Below are 22,426 nucleotides of genomic sequence, written 5' to 3' on the forward strand. Positions count from 1 at the left end.
AATACTGCATGATGATTGTTTTTCTTCTCTATGGCTGCCTTCCTCTACACTTCCCTGCTGCTGAAGGCATGACGTGTTTTTGATTTCAAAAGCACCCAGCTTCCAAATTGTATTAGTTTAGATACCATACCATATATATTATTTTAGCCTAAACAGCTGGAAGATCTCCTGCTGCATCTTGCTGTAGCACCTCATCTTGTATCTGTAGACTATTAGATTTTACACTTGGAAATTTGAAATTGTGTGTGAAAGGACCAAAATTTGGCTCTTAATCTCTGTTAGACATAGGGATAAATGTTAGATGTTTCTTCTTAAGGGACTCATGGGCAATGTTACAAAATCTCTGTTCCTGATTTTTGTCCTGTTATAATCACAAATGTAGATTTATGCATCCCTCAACATAGAGTAAGAAAGAATGATATATTTGTGAAGTCCAGGGTATAAATGATCATTCCAAAAGAGATTCACCTAAATGACCTTATTCTGTATAGTAAGAAAGACGAGGGCTTAAAGGACTCTTCAGCAATGTTTTTTGAAACCAGTATCTTTCAGAAAACCTTCATGATTTTAATTTGTCCAAAATATGTATCGCCAAGATACAAAGGCAAATGCGCAAGTCTGTCAGTTGCTTCCTATGATCTAATGCTGTGCTGCTCTGTAGACCTCTATGATTAAATATTGTGTTAATAAATGAGGTATTTCTTTTAAGCAGGATTAATAGGTTGTAATATTTCATTAGGGACTCTGTTAGGGTAGGAAATGAATGAACTGAATGCTGGCATTTATAATATGCCCTATAGTAGCTTATGATAAAACAAATGCTAGGGAATAGCTTTCTGGACTTGCCGGTGAGGACAACAGCCCTGTAAAGCAGCACTGGCCCCCTTTAGCCTCCCTCCTATCAAAGCAGGGAGTTCAGAGATTTTTGAAACATGTAAAGAAAAGGGGCATCAGGATGTTTAACTCATGCTAATGACTTGTTCAACTGAGAACCCCAGAACCTCGAGCACTATGTCTTTACGTAACAGGATTTGCTCCTGGCAAGGAGTCTCATCCTGCTTCCCACAGGATCCTCGTCACTTCTGCTGCATTAACATGTTCTTAAAAACTAGAAAACTACAAGGAGTGTCTCTTGGTGACTACCCCAGAGCTGCAAAGGAGGCTGGAGAAAAGCATTTTAGCTTCTGGGGGGGATTTTGTTTATTTTGCTTACTGATGTTGGCATGTTTCAGATCTGGCATCCCAGTTCTCTAGCAGTGCGAGGTAGAGTTCTTTGTGCATCAGCCATTTCATCAAATGTACCGTAATGGCAAAAAAAGTATGGGATGGAAAGACATTTCTTAGGGTGGGTGTCTACAGCTTTAATTTTAAGAATGACCAAGCAAAGCTAAGCTTACAAATCCTTGTAATTGATATGAAACCATTTTATTTTTTTCCCTTTACTCTTCTATTTTTAGTTGTACTTCTTTTCTCTGTAAGGAAGGTTCATCATCAGCATAAGAACTAGAGCAGCTTCTGATTCTGTGTTGTTGTCCCTCAGGGACCTGAAACCCTGAGGAAGACCTTGAATCCATGGTATCCTTTTCACATAGCAGTTACTATTTGAAAGAATGAAAATACAAACTAGTTATTAAGCTAAATCTTCTTTAGTTGTGAATTAAAACTTGCAACGTCAAGGTATTCCTTTTCATTTGCCTTTTAAGTACATTCTGATTTATTGCCATAAAGAATATTTCAAAACTTCAGAAAGATTAATCTTTGCCAATTACATTTGTATTTCTCCTAGGTTTGGAGTGGAATTAAATTACTAAACGTGTTTTTCTCTTTTCTATCTTTACAGAAATGTGATGAACTTTGGGAAGACTTCCATCAAAAACTGGTGGATGGGTCATTGTTGACCTTGGATACATATCTAGGACAATTTCCTGATATCAAAGTACAGTAATAATTTCCTGTGAAGAACAATTTGTAAAAATTATTGCTGAGTCATAAAATAAATAGAAAATGAGATTACAAGCAAAGAAAAATAAAAAAAAAGGGGGGAAGTGGAAGTCGTTCTCTTCTGCAATGTAAAAGATGATGTTCTGTAAGCAAATCCCTGACATCAGGCTGCACTGTTTTTCCAAGTGAACAAAATTATTTTTCATGCAGTAGTCCTTGGAAGTAAATTAGCCTATGTAGGTAAAACTTTGATGTGTTTTCCTGATCCTGTTTGTTTGGTATGAGATAATTCTCACTAAATTCAACAGGGACACATTAAGCTCTTCAACTGTTAAAACGCGAGACAAATTACAACATGAAAAGCAGGCCTGTTGTTATTGGCTAGATGCACCTGTGGGTATCTAAATATCTTTCTAAGCCATGATTCCTGACTTTTAATTAGTTATAAAAAGATTTTGTAATACACATCAGGAGAGACTGTTATGCAGATTCTAGCCTCTCCCAGATGCCTGTCTAGTGTACAGTCCAGGGAGATGGTTGCTAAATGAAATGTGTGGGGATAAAGAATAGTTACAGGCGGGAAGTAAATACTTTTATATTTGAATGTGACCATATGGACATAGCTGGCAATTCTTTGTGATGGTTTATAATTGAGTAGGTATCATGCAGTTATCCCCTTAGTCATTTATATCAGGGACTAAAGAAAAAATAATTTAAAAAATCCCAACAATACTGACATTCAGTCTCAAACTTGCTTCTAAATCAAACTGTGCTTAAGCCCTCTCAGCATGTGGACTTTCCATATAATATATAGCTTTGTAAATTCAGTATATATCAAAGGACTTTTGTTTAGCTTTAAAAGAATCATAGCAGGTAAATTAGAATTCCTATTGTATGTTGAACTCCAGTTATCTTAGTTATGTGTCAGAGCAACTATACTGAGAAGTATATTTTAAGCATTTTTCCAACTCTAGAAAAAAAATGTTAATTTTTAATTAAATTTGCACACTACATGTAAGGGAAAAAAGTGGTGTTACCATGAGTTTAACAGATCCACTTATTCTGGAGAATGAGACAAGACCTGCATAAAATTGGTATCTTGCTTTTAAGGCCTGTAAGCCCTACACCCACAAAAAACCTTGCCAAACCATCTGTAAATTAATTCCTTATTTAAAATAAGGTGATTAGTTTGTCTCTTTTACCATTCCCATGTTCCTGCATGATATAGTAATTCAGATATGAACAGCAGATAAGGAAGAATAAAAATATGTCAAAAACATTAATGACAACGCAGGTAAAATAGCTTTTAAAAAAGTGCTTTTTGTGCTGACTTTCAGTTCTTCCCCTGTACAGACTCGCATTGCAAAACGAAGCAGAAAGCTGGTGGACTATGACAGTGCAAGGCATCATCTAGAAGCCCTGCAGAGCTCAAAAAGAAAAGATGAAGGCAGAATTACCAAGGTAGCACAATCAGGAGGATGCTGGCAGAAGACTTAGGGAGCACGGGTGGCAATTGTTTCTGTGCAGAGACAGAGCACAGTTTCTTTTCTTTTTCCTCTCAGAAATTGAAATAAGGGTATCCTTAAGCATAAATGTGTATTAAGTATTCTAGTGCATGTGGAGGGAACACATAGACTCTTTCAGGAATGAGTCCCATTTGAGCCCTAACTTTCTGTCTTGATGAGACTGGGGACAGCAAGTCCTGTCTTCGCCTGCATGGTGTAGGACTGAGTCACATCCTTTGTTAATAAAAATTGTAAAGAGACACAAAAAAATACACAAAACCAATTTTGGCAGGTTTTGCTACATCATAGAGATTGCAGAAGTTACCCTGTTTCATTTTGTTTTAGGCAGAAGAAGAATTCCAAAAAGCACAGAAAGTGTTTGAGGAGTTTAACACTGATTTACAGGAAGAGTTGCCAACTCTGTGGTCACGGTAAGCCTAGGCAGATATTGTCTGGAAGGCCTAAAGGGGGAGTAAGGAAAGGGAACCAGGGGATTTTAATGAACTGATAGAAAATGGTTTGATGGCTCCTTGAAGATCCAATCCATTATCTTTTTGAAATAATAAAAGGGAAAATGCCTGCTAAGGATCTAAAATTATACTTAATGTAAGTGTATTTATGCTTATTTCTTTCAGTGTACCTTGGCAGTTAAGATTTCTTATCATATCTTCATTCTGAGGTACAAAAAGGTCTCCATTTTGCGGGTAAAGAACTGTGTCAGAGCACAGAATGGCAGATCATGACTACAACCAACTGCTTCCATAACCTTTCCCAGACACCTTAGTGGTGGATACATGATCCTTACAAGAAAAAAACCCGGACACTTGTTAATAAGAAGGATCAAGTATTTCCACTGTCAAAAGTAACTGTACAGAGCAGCCAAATGCTTTTCTAGATTTGCAGTGGGTCTACTTATAGGTCATTTTTCTGTAAAAGGTACTGAAACAAAGAATCTTACAAAGGTATAAAGATTTTATGGTAATTATTGTTTCCAAGTTCCTATAAGGTACTACCAAAATGGTAGAAGATGGGAAAAACAACATTGTAACTACATCAGAATACACATTTTATATTTTTGCTCTGCTATGTCTGCGATGTACAAACAATTCATGGCATCGATCATTCATTTAAGATATTTAATCGTTAATTGTGTTTATACAGAAAATGCAGACAAAATGAACAGGAGAACAAAAGCAGTAGAAAAATAAGCATCTTATTAGCATGCTGTGTTCTTTAACAAATGACAGTCTGGAGTGGAAATGTGTTGTGAGTCACTGAACTATCCTGTCTTCTCTGCCTTCTAAATTAATTCCTATTACATTTCAGATCCTTAGAGGGTTTTCTTGGTGTGTTTCTGCCTATTTCTGTTGAAAAGCTTCTTAGCACTTCAAGATATTTATTTATGGGCTTACTGAAAGTAAAACTGTATATGAATGATTTAGAGTAAGGACCCTTTTATTTTAATATGTGTGTTGCCCACTAACTAGTCACAGGAAAAGGTAGAACTTAATTTGACCAATAGCCATAATTTAGAAAGCAATTGCTTTCAGAGTCCTTTTTTTCCGGTTATTACAATTCTTCAGGAAGAAAATAATACATTGAGTTGACATTTTGCAGGCTTATTCTTATGCCAAAGATTATTTTTGTCAATAAAAGTCTGGAGCAATTACACATGAAAGTTTTAAATAGGAAAAAGGATAATTCAAAACCTAAGAAAACACCTTCCACTTTCAAAGTGCACAAGAGGTATGTAATCACTCACCCCAAGCAAGCAGGTTTTTGACTGCATGTGCAAAAATGTCTAGTCTATATTAGAAATTATTTTCTCTTACATACATATGCATGTATTTCAGGGCTGATTTCTTTAAGGAGGGCTGAGCATGGGACACCCACCCCCAGGCTGTATGGAGCTGTATACCTTAAAGCTGCCTCCAGACACACCCGCATCACCTAGGTGCTGCGATAGCATCTAGGGCGCAGGCACTCACAGTGCCAGAGTGGTACCTCTCTCCTTTTAGTCAACGGTTGCCTGCTGCCCAGTGGGAGATGGCATGCCCAGAGCATCTTGCCTTCCGTGTGCTTGTGTCCCACTTGTGCCAATCCTTTTCCAGTCTTCCCCTCTCTAAAACAAGCTGTAGTCCCCTACTGTGGAGTAGTCTCAACTTGGTTTACTCTGTGCGGTGTGAAATATGATGATTTTTAACACAAACAGAAATAGCCATGAATGAACTAGTCTGAAATTTTGACATTTGATCTAATTATTCGCTTTGCTGACAATAATAGTCAAGAATACCACTTGTAGTCTGGAAAGAAATTAATTTGCCTTTGCGGCCCTCCGACCCCTACCTTTTATTCTCTTTTTCCTTTCTTTGTGCCATCCTCCATAGGCGAGTTGGCTTCTATGTGAACACCTTCAAAAATGTATCCAGCCTTGAAGCCAAGTTTCACAAGGAAATAGCTTTAGTGAGTAAAAATTAATATCTCATGTATAATGGATTATGTGATATGCATAACAGCAAGCAAATGTCTAGTAATGCAGCACAAAAAAATTTAGCAGAGGCACATGTGAGAATTTGCCCTAGATCCAGATTTGTAGTATAACCTGTGTGTTGATTTCTACCTGCCGTTTTTGTACTCTCCTTGAGGAAAGGGTAGCCCGTACAATTTTGGATTACAGTGCCTTATCAGTTGCAGTGCTAAATTCACTTTATGTTTTGACGGCTTCTCCATTCTTTTTAGCATACTGTTGCCTTCAGTATTTTTTCCGTGCCCAATTGCTGACTGTCTCATTGCTTTAATCAGTACAAGAAAAACATGTCAAGCATTCCTTTCAAGACTGCTATATATCTTGTCAGCAATGCAACATTGTATCTGTGACTGTTAGGCTAATCAAGCAGTTTCAATGAGGATCTTCTGAATGTACCTTGCTAAGTACTAAGGTGCTGAGTAACCTACCAAAAGGAATCAAAATTGTTTGGGAAACTCTCTTGACTGAAGTTCCACATAAATTTGGATTAGGTTTTTGAGGGGAAAACATGAATCTTCTTGGCTCCCCATGTTGCTTTAAGTTTTAGGTGATCCCCTTCTTCGGAAATCAGGCAGCAGTCAGTCACACGTATAAACTTCTCTGAAAACCAGCTTATGTTTTTGAAGAACTGCTGATGTCATTGATTCTGTGGATTTTGATAAGTTTCAACTTTGGCTTTCATATATGTGGCACTGAGTATTCTTGGAAGGATCTACATGCCATTTTAAAGTGATCAGATTATATATTATCAGGATATCAGCTATCAGACCAGATTTATCACCTGTGTTTTTAATCATTACTTTAGTGCTTCATACACACTCAAGCAAGTGTTTTGTTTTTACAGCTATGTCACAAACTATATGAAGTGATGACAAAGCTGGGAGATCAGCATGCAGACAAGGCCTTCACCATTCAAGGGGCACCAAGGTGAATTTGCTGCATTTTGTAATGAATTACGTTGCAGTAGGCTTTTTGGGTTTCAGCACGTGTAGCAATCACCTACACCATGTGTAGCGATTGCTGCACAGAGCACGGTCACTGGGTCTGTTTGTTCAGGATAGTAAAGGTACCTTGGATCAAGTTCTTCTCAACGTGAATAAAGGTGCAAAACCTCCTTCATCACCCACTTATTTGTCCTTTCAAAAAAAGAAAGGCCGGATGCTCAGCTGGCCTAGTTCGTTATAGACTGTTACACCAATTTACACCAGCTAACTATATAGCTCATTTATTCTTAGATGTTTAGTTTACAGCATTCTTGCTAACTCTCATAATCTTTTTTTAAAGCCTTGAAATATTTAGGTGTGTTTTTAGCTCCTAAAGGCATATGATTAGGTCGGAATCCCAACCTTTGTAAGTCAGCTTTTCCCTCTTCTGCTCATGGGGAAAAGTTAAAAATCTGACCTGAGGGTGCATGATAAAAGCTGAAAAGCTAAAGCAAAAAGAATGTCAAAAAATACCATATTTTAATGACTTTCAAGAGAAAACTTGTCTTAAAGTAAAAACAAAAGCAAAAAAAGTTTAAAATCAGAGGATGCTTTCTTAAGGTCAGTGAATGCCGGTGCAGCATTTTTGGTTTTTCGCTTGCAACAAATGGAGCCTTTCTGCCATAATTTGATCTCTTGGTACTGTAATAGTGATAGACAGAAGAGGTTGAAATTAAGTGAAACTTACCAAACATGATGATATTTAGAGTGAATACATAAATCCTGAATTTCCAGCCAATCCCAGCTCATCAGAAGCAATCAGAACAATGTTATAGCTACTGCTGATTTGCTCTCAAGATGGACTCAGTTTATCAACAATTAAAACTGACCAAACAACATAACATCCGCCTCAGACATAGGGCTGATATTTCTGTTTGTTTTGACCTCACTTTGGAAGAACAAAGAATGAAATATTGAATTTTTTTACCTAATGCAAAATTCAGAACTACTTTATTAAGAACGTGTCCAACACTGTTTTGGATTAGTTCACTGTTAATCCATGCTCATATATACTCAGACAGTGCCTCTGGAGTTGTTAGCTCGTGCATCACCACTTCTAGCCCCTTTAGGATGGACTCACGAGCTGGACTATGTTTCCATAAAGGATTTGTAAAACACTTTTATGGGATTAAAAATAGTGCAGTGTTGGAAAACTTAAAGCAGTTTTTGTAACAAACAGATATTTTGTCCACCTGTGTCTCCTAGACCATGTCTAGCTTGTTCCCACTGAATTACTCGTTCCATCAATGAGAGAAAAGAAAATTATTACTGCAAATGAGTAGACATAGGTTAATGCAGTGTGATCTTCTTAATATATTTTGAAAATGCTTTTTAAAAATACATTTTTTTTAGTTAGAATGTTACTGTCTTTTGCTGTACTGTTCACAGAGCACTGTGTGAAAATCTGGATAGATTTTGACTTCCATTATCAGTTATGATGCTCTAAAAGACTACTTAGGAATGAGTCTTTGTAAGATAAAACAGCTTTCAATTTTATATGCATGAGGAGTGGATACTAGACAAGTACAGTACCTAATCTTTTGTTTAAAGAACTAGATAAAAAGAAACATCTTAAAAACTTGTACACTACCAAATACTTTATCCTGAAGGCAAATATTGTACCTGGGAAAGAAATTTCTTAATAACTGCTTATTTTTTCTTTTTTAATACTTCCACAGAAAGAGGTGGTGAGTGTGAGCTAAGTCCAAAGAATTAATTTTCTTGTGTTAGCATTAGGAACATGTTTATGGTGTGGTCTCCTCAATCAGGTAGTGCTTCTGTTCTCCCTGAAGATGTGTAGGAGTCGCTCTTCTCTTACTGAGTACTGTGGTCGTTGAGTGCTGTAGTTCATAGCCTCCCCGAGCTGTAAGCTTTCGGCATTTCTAGGTAGCTGAATATGTCTCAGTGTTTGCACCAGGTCCTTTCATGGGAAGGGCAGATCCTTTCTCAGGACTTCATCAGATCTTAGTATCAGCAGAGGTCTGTTGAAGTCTCTTGACTACTGCTTGTTTATAGTTGTGGTGAGTCGTCCCTCTAAATAGTGATATCCTTATAATAATCTTGGTTGTGTGTTATTTTATTTGGAACCTTTCTGAAGTTGCTGAGCTTTTAAAATTATTTGCATTATTCATTGTTATGCCTTCCCCTGGGATTTTTATCTTTAGAGTGTTTTATTCTGAGAACTGTGTGAAATGAATAATTCCATCTCACATTTTATGATAGTTACAAGTCTATACGTGAAATATTGTTTCAAATACAGAATTTGAAGAAATGCAGGTACTCTGTTTCCCTCAAGTTACAATGATCAGGTAAACAGATGTGCCAAAAATCAGGATCACTCAAAATTAAAACTTCCTTTGACACTGTATATCACTGAATTTTAACTGAATTTAATTTCAGTTTTAGTTTTTGTCATTATATAATGGCTCAGTTCGTCTCCAGTGTGTGCTGTATTTTGTGGTCACTGGCATTACGTCAGGGATGCAGTTTAATTATTGCATCAAACTCCCAAGGTAATACTTCAGCATGATATGTATGTCCTCACCATTGCTTTGTTTCTGTCTAGTGATTCAGGTCCACTCCGCATTGCAAAAACACCATCACCACCAGAGGAGGTCTCACCCCTGCCTAGCCCTACTGCTAGTCCTAATCATATGCTGGCACCAGCATCTCCAGCACCAGCCCGGCCTAAGTCACCCACACAGGTAAGTGGAAACCTAACAGCAGAAACTGGCCTGTTGTGCAGTAAAAGATAGCTGAGTGGATTTTTCATCTAGGCTGTGACTGGGGAATGACAGGGATGCCACTGACTCTGTTGCACTCTGTTCTGTTCATTGGTTGTTCGTCCCTGTGTCACGAGCATGGGTGGAAAGTGGTTTTTGTATAAGGGGGAATGAAGAAAATTTAAGGTGCCCAGTGAACTGGGGGTACTTGTGAGAAAGCAAAACCCTCTTAAAAAGTTGCAGAGTCTGTAAGGACCCATATCCCAGCAGAAGTAGTTTGAAAAACCTATTTCTAAAACCCCCTCATGAATTTCAGTTCATTATATATTTCTGCTCTTCATTCATCTTCAAATCTATGGTTACTCTGGAAAAAAATTAGCCTGTGAGTATCACTGGTCTGGCCAACCTCTAAAACAGTAAATAATAGAGCTAGCTTAAATACTGCTGTGATGATTACTGATAACTAAAGTCTTAGTGGTTGTGTAGCACTGGATTGAGAATTTTGACAATGTTGGAGTCACTGGAGTGATTCCTATTCTCACCAGTATGGCAAAATAAGAATTGGTTTCATGCATCAGCTTCATCTGTAGCATAAGAGTTGTATGTGATACTTTGTGAACATATCAAAGACTTGTGTTGATGTTACTGATGTTTTCAGAATTGGGACAGCTTCTGTGCTGATTGCTATTTCTGTGGTGGGAGAATATTAGAAGAAATTTGATTTTGGATTTGGTTTCATTTGAGCACTCTTGTTTTCTCTGGTCTCCCAAAATGTGACACCTCATGCCTACATATTTATCTGGTAGGACTCAGTTTAGTCTTACTGGTGCCAATGATGTTATGTCACTATAACACCTGAGGATTTTTTGGTGGATTTTTTTTCTTGGTACTTTGACAGATTTTTAAATTATTCAATAGTATTTGGGATTATTTCTAGCAATTAGGTTGTCATAGTTATGTGAATCTTTGGAGAGCAGGGGGAATTAGCAACCTAAGCACCTTTGATGTGCTGTGGTTCCCAGAGACGATATTGGTCATAGAATTAAGTAGGCTTTAAAGGTAGTGGCAGGTGGGCAGAGACAAAATCCCAAAGCTAAGCAGGAATGAACTTGAGAAGCCAAAAAGCTGCAGAGGCCTGGTTCTGTGCAGCATCACTCTTCAACTATGTGCTGCATAGGAGAGGAAGTGTCTTGCACTGTGAGCCTGTCACAGCAAAAAAACAAATCAGCCAAGAAATGCTTTTGTTAAAATATTAAATTTTGAATTGGAATGAGTTTGAGACATAGAGTTATTTTGCTTTTCCCAAAATGTTTATTTGAAGGCATTTGGTGATGAACAACCAAACAGTTCCTTTCAACCCATGGCTTATTCCCACATTTAAGGTGAAGCAGCAGAGAAAAAAACCTAACACAAATTGTTTAGGCCTAGTTTAAAGCTCTTTCTTTTATGCCTGAACAAGTCTGTGACATTTTTGCTGTCTGCCTAGCTGAGGAAAGGTCCACCAGTCCCACCACTGCCTAAGCTCACACCCACGAAGGAGTTGCAACAGGAGAACATCATTAACTTCTTTGATGACAACTTTGTCCCAGAAATCAATGTGACAACCCCATCACAGGTAAGCTTCAGAGGATGGTGTATGGGTCCAACCTTGCAGTCATCCTGAGTTGTCCAAGGTAGTGACCTTGGGGCTGATCTCTGTGGGGAGCGAGGAGGCAGGTGCAGGTAGAAGGCAGGGGCACAATTACCATTATACGTTATCTTGAAAGGGTCACACATATGGCGTTTTATCTCTGAATAGACCACCATAATCACTCAAAAGGGCTAGCATTGCTAACATATTGAAAAAAAAATGAGAGATTTCCTGAGAGGCCTGGCTAAAAATACTGCGAAGTAGCCATGTTTGAGATTTAACTGCATCCAGGTTACATTAGAAGCTGAGAGTTCATCTAAGATGCTTTTTTTTCTAATCCTAAGCACCTCGAGTAGCACTTTACAGTGATCCTTCATTATTTCTCTTTCTTCCATCAAAATCATAAGAAGTATTCCTTTTTTGTTTTGAGTGATTTAAACAAAATGGAACTTGGCTGTTTTAATTTCTTGCAGGTGTAAAAGGCTGCTCCGGCTAGATTATTTATTCACTTGGTTTTTCACTCACAGAAACGTTAGTTACACAGCTGAGAAATGATCAAACTTACTTATATGTCATTATTATGAAATTATGGAATTTTTAAAAATTGCATATAACAAACAGAAAAGCCAGAGTTGTGTAAAACAAGTCTGTATGATTTGTATTCAGTTATTCAGCTTTTATGTAGTTGTGGTAACTGCTGGTTGTTCAATAATGGGCCCTTTCTATTATGATAATTACAACTCTGAAATATGAGCCTGTGTCTGATAGACAGGGGAGAAATATGCAGATCTGAAGCTTACACAGAATGTTTATGAATTTTTGTTTTCATGTGAATTATTAGTTTTGTACTAATTCATCTGACAACACAGGAGCATGTAGGCACAGCAATGAACAACAAAATAATTTTAGAGAATTTGAACATGTGTGTTTTGTTTTCTTGTGGAGGGGAGAAAAAGACATTGCTGTCCATAGGGATCTATTTGGAAGAGAAAAGAGTTATTTGTAGTTGAGTCCCCATGCAATTATAGAATTAATGGCAGCTCCCAGTATGCAGCCGCTGCTGGGCCCTCCTGCTTAAGGGAGATTGCAGTTCTGTTGCGTCATTGTACCCTGACATCATGGGAGTTATCACTCTGGCAACGTGAGCCTTGACATCAGTGGTAAGAGTTGGTGTAACCTGTGCTAGATGTGGCCCCCTGCGTTAACTGCGGTATCCACCTAACCTTCACCAGTCAGGCCAGCCAAGGAAGCAGAAATGGAACCGGTTTGTTTTTCTATTAAAAGCTGACACTGGAATGGGGCTTTAAGTGAGTGTAAGTCACATTTCCAGAATCTTTGCATCCTTTCTATGAGAGATTGGTATAAAAATGGAATGCCATAATAGAGGTGGGGCATGCTCCTGAGAACTGAAATCTTTCCCTTGTCTCTCAAGGAAAAATTGATCTCCCTTCAGCGAGTGATTTATGTCCCTCCCTCCTCCGCAGTCAATAACCTGGGAATAACCTAAGCTATTCCCTGGCCACCTTCTCATGAAACATCTACACTTCTCCCTCCACAAAACCCACATCCATCACTAAAGCATCCTCACTGTATCTGAGATCTCTGAGTATGTACAGGCATACCCAAATAGTATGATGTATACATTTTATATCCTTCTGTAAGAGAACCAGTTATTGAAAATATATTGCATGAAATCCACAGGAAACATGGACTACTTATTCCTCTTGGTGCTTATGGCATCTCCTGTACTCCCAGAGTGCTTGCTGGGCAGTATGGAAGAAGCTGTTGAGCCTACAGAGCCCTCTAATGGTGCAGGACTTCCCAAAGGACCACCGCTGGCGTCCCTGGAACTGTGTTCATGCAGAGGCACAAAACCAACAGGCTGGTGAATAGAGCTTTGCTGCTTTTATCCGATGTTTCAGAGAGGATTAGAACAGGCCAAACACTTTTCTCTTCTGGAACACAAATAACCTGTAATTGTTGGTCTTCATCTTTCTTTACCAAGCAGTACTAGTGCATTCGGTGTTGTGCAAGATGCTGAAAGACAGTTCTGCTTGATGCTGTTGAATATTTTGGTCCTGATTCAACAAAGCAGCTCATACTTCCACTTTATTCGTTGTCAAGGATGGATTTAATTACTGCTAAGAAAAAGAAAGAGGTGAGAAGATGTGATATCTGGGTGACTGGATGAAAGGATCATTTAGAAATGAGTGTTCCTTGCTTTATTTCTTGTTTTCTTCACATCATATTGCTCCCTGCTGTCCAGTTACTAGCTTGGACATTGTAGGCCTTTATAACATGCCCCCTCCAGGTACTTAATGTGTCTGAGTGTGTCCGACAGCTCTGTAGTGAAAAACTCATATCTGCTAGGGCTATTTTAAGGCTTGTACAGACTGCGTGCAGAGAGGGGATGGCAGTTCTGGTGGTCACTGCAGGTTTCTTGTGCCTTCTCTGTCCCTTGTTGCATACATGTCCTCTGAAAGGTACCGTCTTGCTTCTGCCACAGCCATCTCTTTCAAATGTGGCATTTATTCATGCTTCATCGTGTTATGGTGGAATTAACGCCGGCCTTTCTGTCACAGCTTTGTCCCTTATTGAGGGATTTCCTGAGGTTCCTGTTTCTCCTAAATCTCCATCAAACACAACATCTCAGTTTACTCTAGCTGTTTATTTGGGCCTTTGTTCCTAAAGTTATGACAAGTGTTCTCTTCACTTCAGTCTGAGGGTAATGGTAATTTTTGCAGTCAGTGATCAGTACCCTGTCACTACAGATATCTTAGCTGTCATCACACATGGCCTAAGTAAGACTCCTATTCATAAATAGCAACTTCATTCTCAAACCTCACTGACAGATAATTAACTTTTCCATCTCCGTTCATTTCTGATATGCTAACTAATGCTGTGTTTTTTCATCAAGCTGTAGTATGACCATATGAGTGCTAGTGCCTCAAGGACACATGTGATGAAATCTGAATACATCGGATGAAAAACATGGCAGAATGAATATTATGCTGGTTACTGGTGGGGAGGGGTGCTTTGGTTTTGACTTCTTGAAGTGTGAGACCATAACACTGGCTTCAGAGTGTCAGACTAGTTACCTGTCTTTACCAGTGACCAAAAGCAGAGGCCAAGGGAAGACTATAAAATAAGGCACACAAAGCTGGTACTTCTTACACCCCCTTCTATAGTCTCTCAGCCTCCAGCCATTTGCAGCTCAGGGACTTCCTCAACATAATTTCTACATATTTAGTAATCCTCAAGAGACTACTTTGCCTCAAGTTTGTTCAGTCTTTCAGCACATGTAAATTTTTTGTATTCACACTATCCGGTGGCAGTGAGGTCCCTAGCTGAACTCTGTGCCACATGGGGTACCACCACCTTTTCTTTATTCCGAATCTGCCCCATCAACTTCACTGCCACCTGCTTTCCTGCTTTGGAGGACTCATGGAGCAGCCATGGAGATCCGGCTCACACCACCCCTAGCATTCCTCTTCCAAACTGAAGAGTTCCAGGTCACTCTGTCATTTCTAGCGGGGGAGCTATTTTGATCATGTTTTCAGGGGACACAGAGAGCTCAGATGTCCTGTGGCATATGGAAGCCATTAATTACCTACGTTTGAACATCTGTTTACCAATAGTAACACTAATTTTAAACACTAAGTTTACACTCTTAGATGTTTTAATAATAGAAAGGCTTATGTGTTTATTTTATTATCATCATCATTGTTTTCATTATTATCTCCTAGTTTTGCTGTTCTTATGACTGCCCTGTTGTAGTAGACTCCCCTTGCTGTACACTTAGGTCACAGTCAGGAACAGGACATTGGGCTATGTGGTCTGACCCTGTGTTACCATTCTTATGTAAGATTATATGCGAATTTGTGTGTACAAATAGGTTCCTATGGTATAATTTCTAATCTGGAGACTTTTCAAGACAGCATTCTAATGAATACTTTACTATCTATATATTCTGTACATCAAAAGACAAGCTTCTTCCACTATTTAGTAAACACTGAACTACTAGCAGTAGTCAGTACTAGCCTTGTTACCAAAGCTAAGATGCTTGCTGGAATATTTATCATTAGGAATTAATAAATCTCAGCTGTAGTTTCACTGTAACATTGAAGCACACTAATTTGTTCATGTTACTTTACAGAGGGAAAGACCTGTAGCCCTTTGAACCAATCTATATATTTATAGCGATCTCAGAGGCCTTGGCTGATTCATTAATTGCAAACAGTAAAGGCTCTACCATGTAACCCAGTTTTGTGAAGAGCAGATCAGTGAAGCAAGATTTAGTTAGTGTTATGTAAGATGTTTCCTAAAGTTTAGAGCTAAGGACAGCATTGAATGTTAATTGGTAATAATGTTCAGAATTGAAATTTTATTCAGATGCATTTATGTCCTTCTATATTGGCTTTTTTACTGATGTTTGTATTTGGGGAGAGATTCACTTATTACACTGTATGGACACTGGGTGCCATTTATGTAGTCTTTAATTTTGGTGTCTGACTCAAAGCACTTTAAAAGAGCCTTCACTGTCAAACAGTGAACATTCAGCACTTTTCAAAAGGGCTGTGATTTGTTTAGCCTGAAATGGCAAAGCTGCACTACACAGAAAACAAAGGCATTGTAAGAGCGAAGCTCATAAAAATAAAATTAAAAGTTACACTAAAGCTCAGGAAAGTCTTCAGAGCTTCCTCCCATCCTGGCTTGCACTGCAGCCAGAAAGTCTGTGATGTTTGTTTTTGTTTTTTTTTTTCTTGGGCCTCTTAAAGCCTGGCTGCCAAGAGCAGCTTTTGAAAGATGAGTTTTTCAATTGTTATGTTTCTCTTCTAACAGAATGAAGTTCCTGAAGCTAAGAAAGAGGAATCTTTGCTAGATCTGGACTTCGACCCTTTCAAGCCAGAAGTTGTATCAACAGGAGTTACTCATTCACCCATGTCTCAGGTATCTCTGCCTTGAGGTGGGCGAAGCATATAAGTGCAACGTGCTGTTTGATAGCAAAGGTTTGCCTTGTGTACTAATGAGCAGTGAATCTGCAGTGTCTGAAAAACTTGATCTTCCTGAGCAGCTCTTGTCAGCCTTCTATCTTTCCCCTTCAGTGACCCTGTAGCTGATGATGTACTGAAAAGAGAGGAAATCGTCAAGTGGTAAAATGATATGTCCGCCAATGAGAACGGTTGCTGGTACCTTGGCCTTGACTTCGGCATGCTGTTATTTTCCAACTTTAGAATAGCTCTTAATGCCAACATTATAATTCTCCAGCACCTGTTTTTCTGGCAATTTTTCTGACCTGGCTTTGGCTCTTTGTGTCTGGAAAGATGCCTCAGGGCACCTAGGTGTGATGGAGTTAGTATGCAGTTCCTTTGCTGTAATGGAGTTTCTGTACCAAACGGGATATGATATTGAGTGGTTTTGCTTTTTAAATCTATTTTAGACCTACCTCAAGGAAAATGAGAGGATGGAGTAGAGTGTTCCCTTTCAAGATGTTGTGTTAAAGGAATTGTGTGTTTTACGGTCATATTTGCCATGGTAGTTTCTTGCAGAGATATGAAAAAAGGGAGAAAAGAAAAAAAAAGGTTGATATAACAAGTTGCTGATTTTCATTGGTCCCCTATTGGGGACCTGCTATTTTAAGATCCAGAACTCACCCTCACTGCCAGTAGGGCTGTTAGTACAGCAGGGAAATTCTCCTGGCCAGCAGAGTTGGAGCGCTGTGTTGTATGCCAAGAAGGAAACAACTGTAACACACTGTTAGCAAAATCTTTTATCCCTGTGGCTATCACTAACCTGGTTTGTACTGTGAGACATGAGAGGACTAATCAGCTCCTCAGGAATGCAACAGCAAGAAAGGAGTGAGAAGACAAGAAGCTTTAAGGCTGAGATAGTCCTGGTTCTCTGGTGTTCTCTTCCTCAGTTAATTAATTTCTTATTTTGTGTGCAGTCCTAGTTACATAATGAGATCTGTAGTGATCCCTGACGGGCTATGCACTGTCAGATAAACAGTGTATTGTCAGCACTCTGAACATTAGCTGAAATTTCTCATTGTGGTTTGCTAGGAGGAGTGTTTAATTATAGCAGAGGCTTTGTGCATCTTTCTTGTTATTTTTCTTGCTCCCTCTAAACAGGGGAGGGCAAGGAAATTCCTTTACATTCAGTGTGACAGAAGACTCTAGCTGTGACTTTGCTAACTCTACACTTTCAGATTGTCTTGTAATAACACTGATTAGAGCAGCGGGATCATTAAACCAAAGACATTTAACTTTTGTGACAGAGCATGTTTTTCCTGGCATCATATTGTAGAGACTGTCGAAGGGTTTATTACTTCAGTGGAAAGGAGTTAGTTTAGTTTCAGCTGTACTCTGAAATACAGAATATAATTCAGTGTAGAAAAGTACATTGTATTTTTTCATCTAGGTGCACAAGAAGCATTCACTGAGTGCCTTCAGTGTCTCCTCTCCTTTTGCCTTTCCTCCCAAAAAATACTTACAAGGAAGGATGGTCCACATCTACAAAAGCGTGTGCATGAGCCAGAGCACCATGTTTTTAGAAGAAGGGAAGATAGCCCTGCAGTCTGGGTCTCAGTCTTACTGGATGTGGCAGGGTCATTGCTGTGGCAGCACATATTGCCACAGTCACTGGTTGCAGTCTTTGGAGACTCCTGTGCTACTTTGCAGGGAGGTTAAGAGGGCCTTAAGTGGTCTTTCTATATGCATATAGTTTTTGCCTCAATCATGGATATTTTCTTTTCAGCAAATTTTGCTGAAGTAGTGATGTGAAAACAGCAGTCATCTGTGCTATGATGCCTCCGGAGGCCTGGCATGACTTCCCTATTCATCATTTAATTAATTACCTCCCTCCACTGCTCTGCCAGGGTGATCAGATCACAGTAAGTGAGCCCCAGGCTGCCCTCCTTCACTTGCTTTTCTGTTCCTGACTGCTTCAGAAGTGGCCTTTCTAAACGTGCCTGGCCCTCGCCTCCGTTTGCTAGCTGTGGTCTGTCTCCCCATTCCTTCAGTATGTTCCTTCCCCCTCATTATAAAAGCCTCATCAGCAATGAAGGGAAAATGAAAAAATGAAAAATGAACAATCTCTCCTTCCATCGAAGTCTGTAGGACAGCTAGAGTCTGCACCCGTTAGCTCTATAAGAAGAGACCTATCATTTTTCCTTAATGCTTGAATGTTCAGCTAATAATGTTACAGTGGAGAAGGCAGGTACACTTGTGAATTACTTCCACTGAAGAAGCACATACCTGGACTTAAACAAAATTAAACTGCTTGAGAAATGGCTGTTGATGTTAATTTGCTGTAAATCTGAGTAGTGAGTTATTACTGTGTGTTTTGTTTGTGAAAGCAGTTGTTCAGGGAGCCATTCTATCCTTACAAGAAGCAGACAAGAAGCTAAATGCAGCAATCCTTTCTCTTAGTCAAATGTTAGACGCCACATTTAACATTTGCAAATATTTCAGGACAATTTTACATTTTACTTTACAAATGTCTTTAGTGTTTTTCATGGACTTTAACCTAGGTGTGAATATAGTAGATATGTTTTAAGGCATCTCAGACAGCTTTTGAGACCAACCAACAGAGTTCCTTCTCATGTGGGGGGGACTTAATATTTGGCATGAAGTTTGCTACTTCTCTTTCATCTATCCATTCAGCTCTTCTGCAGAGAGGTCACTAACATTTATTACTTAACATACTGAACAAGAAAATTAAAACATTCATCAACTCTCTTGTTTTCTTTCCCCCAAAGCATGCCATTTTCCTTCCTGGTGTCAGAGTTATAAGATAACCCACTTGTTATCAGTGGATAGGTGAACCATTTATTATCTGGCTAAAAACCTGACCTGACCCATGTAAGCTCTTCAAAGCTAACGCTTTGCAGAGACCCCTGTACCTGTTGAAAATCATTCAGTCATCAGCTCAGAATCTGGCTGTTACTCAAGCACGGGGCGGTAGGAGTTTGCTGGAAAGCAACAACTGCTTTGAAGTGGGAAATACCACAATCCGGCACATACCGCCCATCCCACTTGACCAAAAAGTATATTATGTGCTAATATATAGAATATGTATTATAAATACGCATATAAATAATTTCTTTATGGTTAATGCACACAGCTATGTAGCATGTTGAGCATACAGTATATGAACAGTATTTTTCTAAAGCTTCTTTTTTCTGCTCCTTTTTTCAGACATTGCCATGGGATCTATGGACGGTAAGCCTGACATTTATCATTGAGAACTGGGATATTTCTGTGCCTCTGATTTTGTTACACCCTAAACTCAGATTTATAATGTTTTTACCAAAAGCCAAGATAAAGAAATTATGGACCGTCACAAACACTTTCAAGTTTATGAAGCCACTGGGGATCTTTTAAAACACACAACAACAAAAATAATCTCTGTTGCTTGGCCTGTGAAACCAAAATGATGTCAGAAGACTAGGCTAATAAGGTTCACAATCATTATAGCTAAGCATGTGTTGCTTATATTCTCATGCCTGAATTACAGCTATTGGAGGGTAGGAATGGATGACAGGTCACCTGTTTTAATTATCTGAAGGTGTAGTTCCTCAGGACTTTAACCCAACGGACAAGCATTTTCTCAAAATTCAGGAATGAAGAGAGAATTTAACTTGTCTTTCGGGGCATACAGTGAACTGGAGTTATTCACAAAATAAGCTGCTACTTTAGGAAACTGCATAAATCCTTCCTCCTTCCTCCTGGTGCCAAATCAGATACAATGATCTGCAGGAAGAAAACAACTCATTTTTGTGAGCTTTCTTTTGACTTCACATCATGGAGATGGCTGGGTTGACTTGACACAGAGCCTGGTATGCTCATTTTTGACCTTTTGCAGCTTCAGCCAGCACAGAAATCTGTGGATGCTTCTCATGAAGCACTGTTCTGTCAATACATGGCATATGTGATGTATATTAAATGCTCATCTCTTTCTATTGGAAAGGTTAAATTAAGGACTGAAAAATCAGTCACATATGTAGGCTAGCCAAAATTTCAAGGCTGCCAATATCTAGACAAGCTAAAATAACCCAGAAATGTTTTGAATTTATTGCTCTAGACTTATATTGGATAGCTTTATCAATGTCTTCCTTTCACAGTTTTATTTATACCTTGTTAATATTATGTATTCTGTATTATAATTATTTTCCTCTTTGATCTAGTGAAAAAAAAAAGTAAGAAGTGAGCTTCACAGCTAAATGTTTGAAATTAGGGATACTCAACCTTTTACTGAGTTTATCTTAATAAGTTGAGTGCAGAGTAGCTGTTGATCTTCCTTGCAGCGTTTGTATCTGTTCAAAGTGACAGTGTAGGCAGCAGGCTTTGTGACTTGATGCCTTACTCTGTGTGGATGTAAATGCCACTGCATGGCACAGGGTGATGGGGAATCACAGCTGCATGCTCAGGGCCCTCTGCACTGCCTGACTGATGCACTAATGCCTTAGTGTAAACACAAGTGAGGTCCGCTGCCCCTTGGATTGCTTCCTTCCTTGTTCACCATCTCACAGAACAACCCCAATTTTCAACTGAGATGTGATATGGTACCTGCAATAAAAATGTCAGTGGCTCACAGAGGAAAGCAAGGTGTGATCTATACGTTGACATGTAGAACTTCTTGTATAATGTAATCCAGAGGCTGGAAATGAGGCTTAAATTTAGGGGGCTGTGATTAGTCTTCAGTGGAGTGGCAGGAGGGGAGCCACTGCCTCTTCCCCATGCCAATTTAGTAACTGCTGCTGGTTAGAGAACTTCTAATTAAAGAACTGCTGCTGTAACAAAGTACATCGTGTTCTTATTTTTTCTGTTTTATATGTATGATTTTCTTTTATACAGACAAGCAGCGAGTTGGTGCAGCCGGTAAGCAAACCTCTCCCCAAAATCGCAACCACTCTAGAGACGTGCTTTAATCAGTGTGGTGTAATACATAATTTTCTGGTTTTGTCTATCAGTGGTGCTCTTTTACATTGCAATCTACTGCCACCAAATGTTGCAAACTACAGAATTTTTCCTTAAATGGTTTAATGTAGTCGCTTTCATTCTTTAAATTAAAATTGCTGTAGTAAAATATAAACTTTTTGTTTTCTCATCAAGTCAGCCTGTATCTTTTTCATCTTGTGTTTTTTCTTTGCTTTTCTGTCTGCTTAAAGCCTGATTCTTCAAAAAGTCTTTCCCTGTGTAACCTGGTCATGGAGGAAACCCCAAACAGTGGGTCATCAGAAGATATTAACAGATCTCAAACTAATCTAGGTTCACTCAACTGGGGCCTAGATGTTAGCACACCCAGTGTCAGCCAGGAAGTTACTGCAGGCGGTTCTTTGCTTTCCCTGGGGGCAGAGCAAACCTCAAGCAAATCCACGGGTACTCTGCCTGCTAGTGTTTGGCCTGCTGTAGGTGAGCAGGAGAATGCTGCATCTGGGTCAGATTCTGTAAATGAAAACCAGAGGACTTCACTGGAGGACCAGTTGGATACCAAAAATGTTCCATGGGAAGATGTGGTGACCAATCAGCCTTTAAAGAACATAACTGGTTTTGAGACACCCATCCTGGGAACCAATGGCTTGTTGGATGAACCCGTCCCATGTGATGTGCAAGAGGCAGAGCAGGAGGAAGAAGAGTGGGCAGGTGTCAAACCAAGTGAAAAGGTAGAGACCAGAGCTATTAACTACAAGGAGGTAGAAGGTACAGAGGAACTGGAAGAACAAGGTTGTGAAACCAAAGGAAACAGTGAGGCAGAATTTCTTGAGGGTTTAGCAAAATCTGATCTTGAAATTTTAGTCAGCACAGAGGTAGAAAATTTGTATGAGTTGGAAAATATTGATGGGGATGCTGGGAGAGCTACTGTTGCTACCCTAGAAAACCCAAGGGAAGAAAGACTCAAAGAGGTCAATGTCATTGAGGAGGCAGATGGAGAAATACCATTGCTGAGCACAGGGCTGGAAGGTGGGGACACAATAGTAGTGTACAGCTGTAAAACTATAGAAGACACTGGTGCTGAACCTGAGAGTGTCTTTGGTATCTGGGATCAGGTCGGTGAAAGGACATTTGAGGACAGCTTAGAGCAAACTGACAGTGGTACTGAAGAGAGTACATCCA

General features: G+C 39.2%; 1 protein-coding gene across 4 annotated transcripts in view; it reads left to right on the forward strand.

The window, feature by feature from the left end:
* Positions 1-22,426, forward strand: part of AMPH (amphiphysin) — a 124,756-nt gene that overhangs the window by 79,168 nt on the left and 23,162 nt on the right. For 3 of the 4 annotated variants that reach the window (XM_064443873.1, XM_064443874.1, XM_064443876.1), the window contains exons 5-14: positions 1,841-1,936; positions 3,295-3,402; positions 3,792-3,877; positions 5,834-5,909; positions 6,818-6,900; positions 9,523-9,661; positions 11,166-11,294; positions 16,152-16,259; positions 19,508-19,531; positions 21,167-21,190. In XM_064443873.1, coding sequence (XP_064299943.1) covers positions 1,841-1,936; positions 3,295-3,402; positions 3,792-3,877; positions 5,834-5,909; positions 6,818-6,900; positions 9,523-9,661; positions 11,166-11,294; positions 16,152-16,259; positions 19,508-19,531; positions 21,167-21,190 — 873 coding nt within the window. The remainder of the gene's footprint in view (positions 1-1,840; positions 1,937-3,294; positions 3,403-3,791; positions 3,878-5,833; positions 5,910-6,817; positions 6,901-9,522; positions 9,662-11,165; positions 11,295-16,151; positions 16,260-19,507; positions 19,532-21,166; positions 21,191-22,426) is intronic. The other variant, XM_064443875.1, reaches the window with a different exon arrangement.

The sequence above is a fragment of the Phalacrocorax carbo genome, chromosome 2 (genome assembly GCF_963921805.1).
Source record: "Phalacrocorax carbo chromosome 2, bPhaCar2.1, whole genome shotgun sequence".
In the NCBI taxonomy this organism is placed as follows: Eukaryota; Metazoa; Chordata; class Aves; order Suliformes; family Phalacrocoracidae; genus Phalacrocorax; species Phalacrocorax carbo.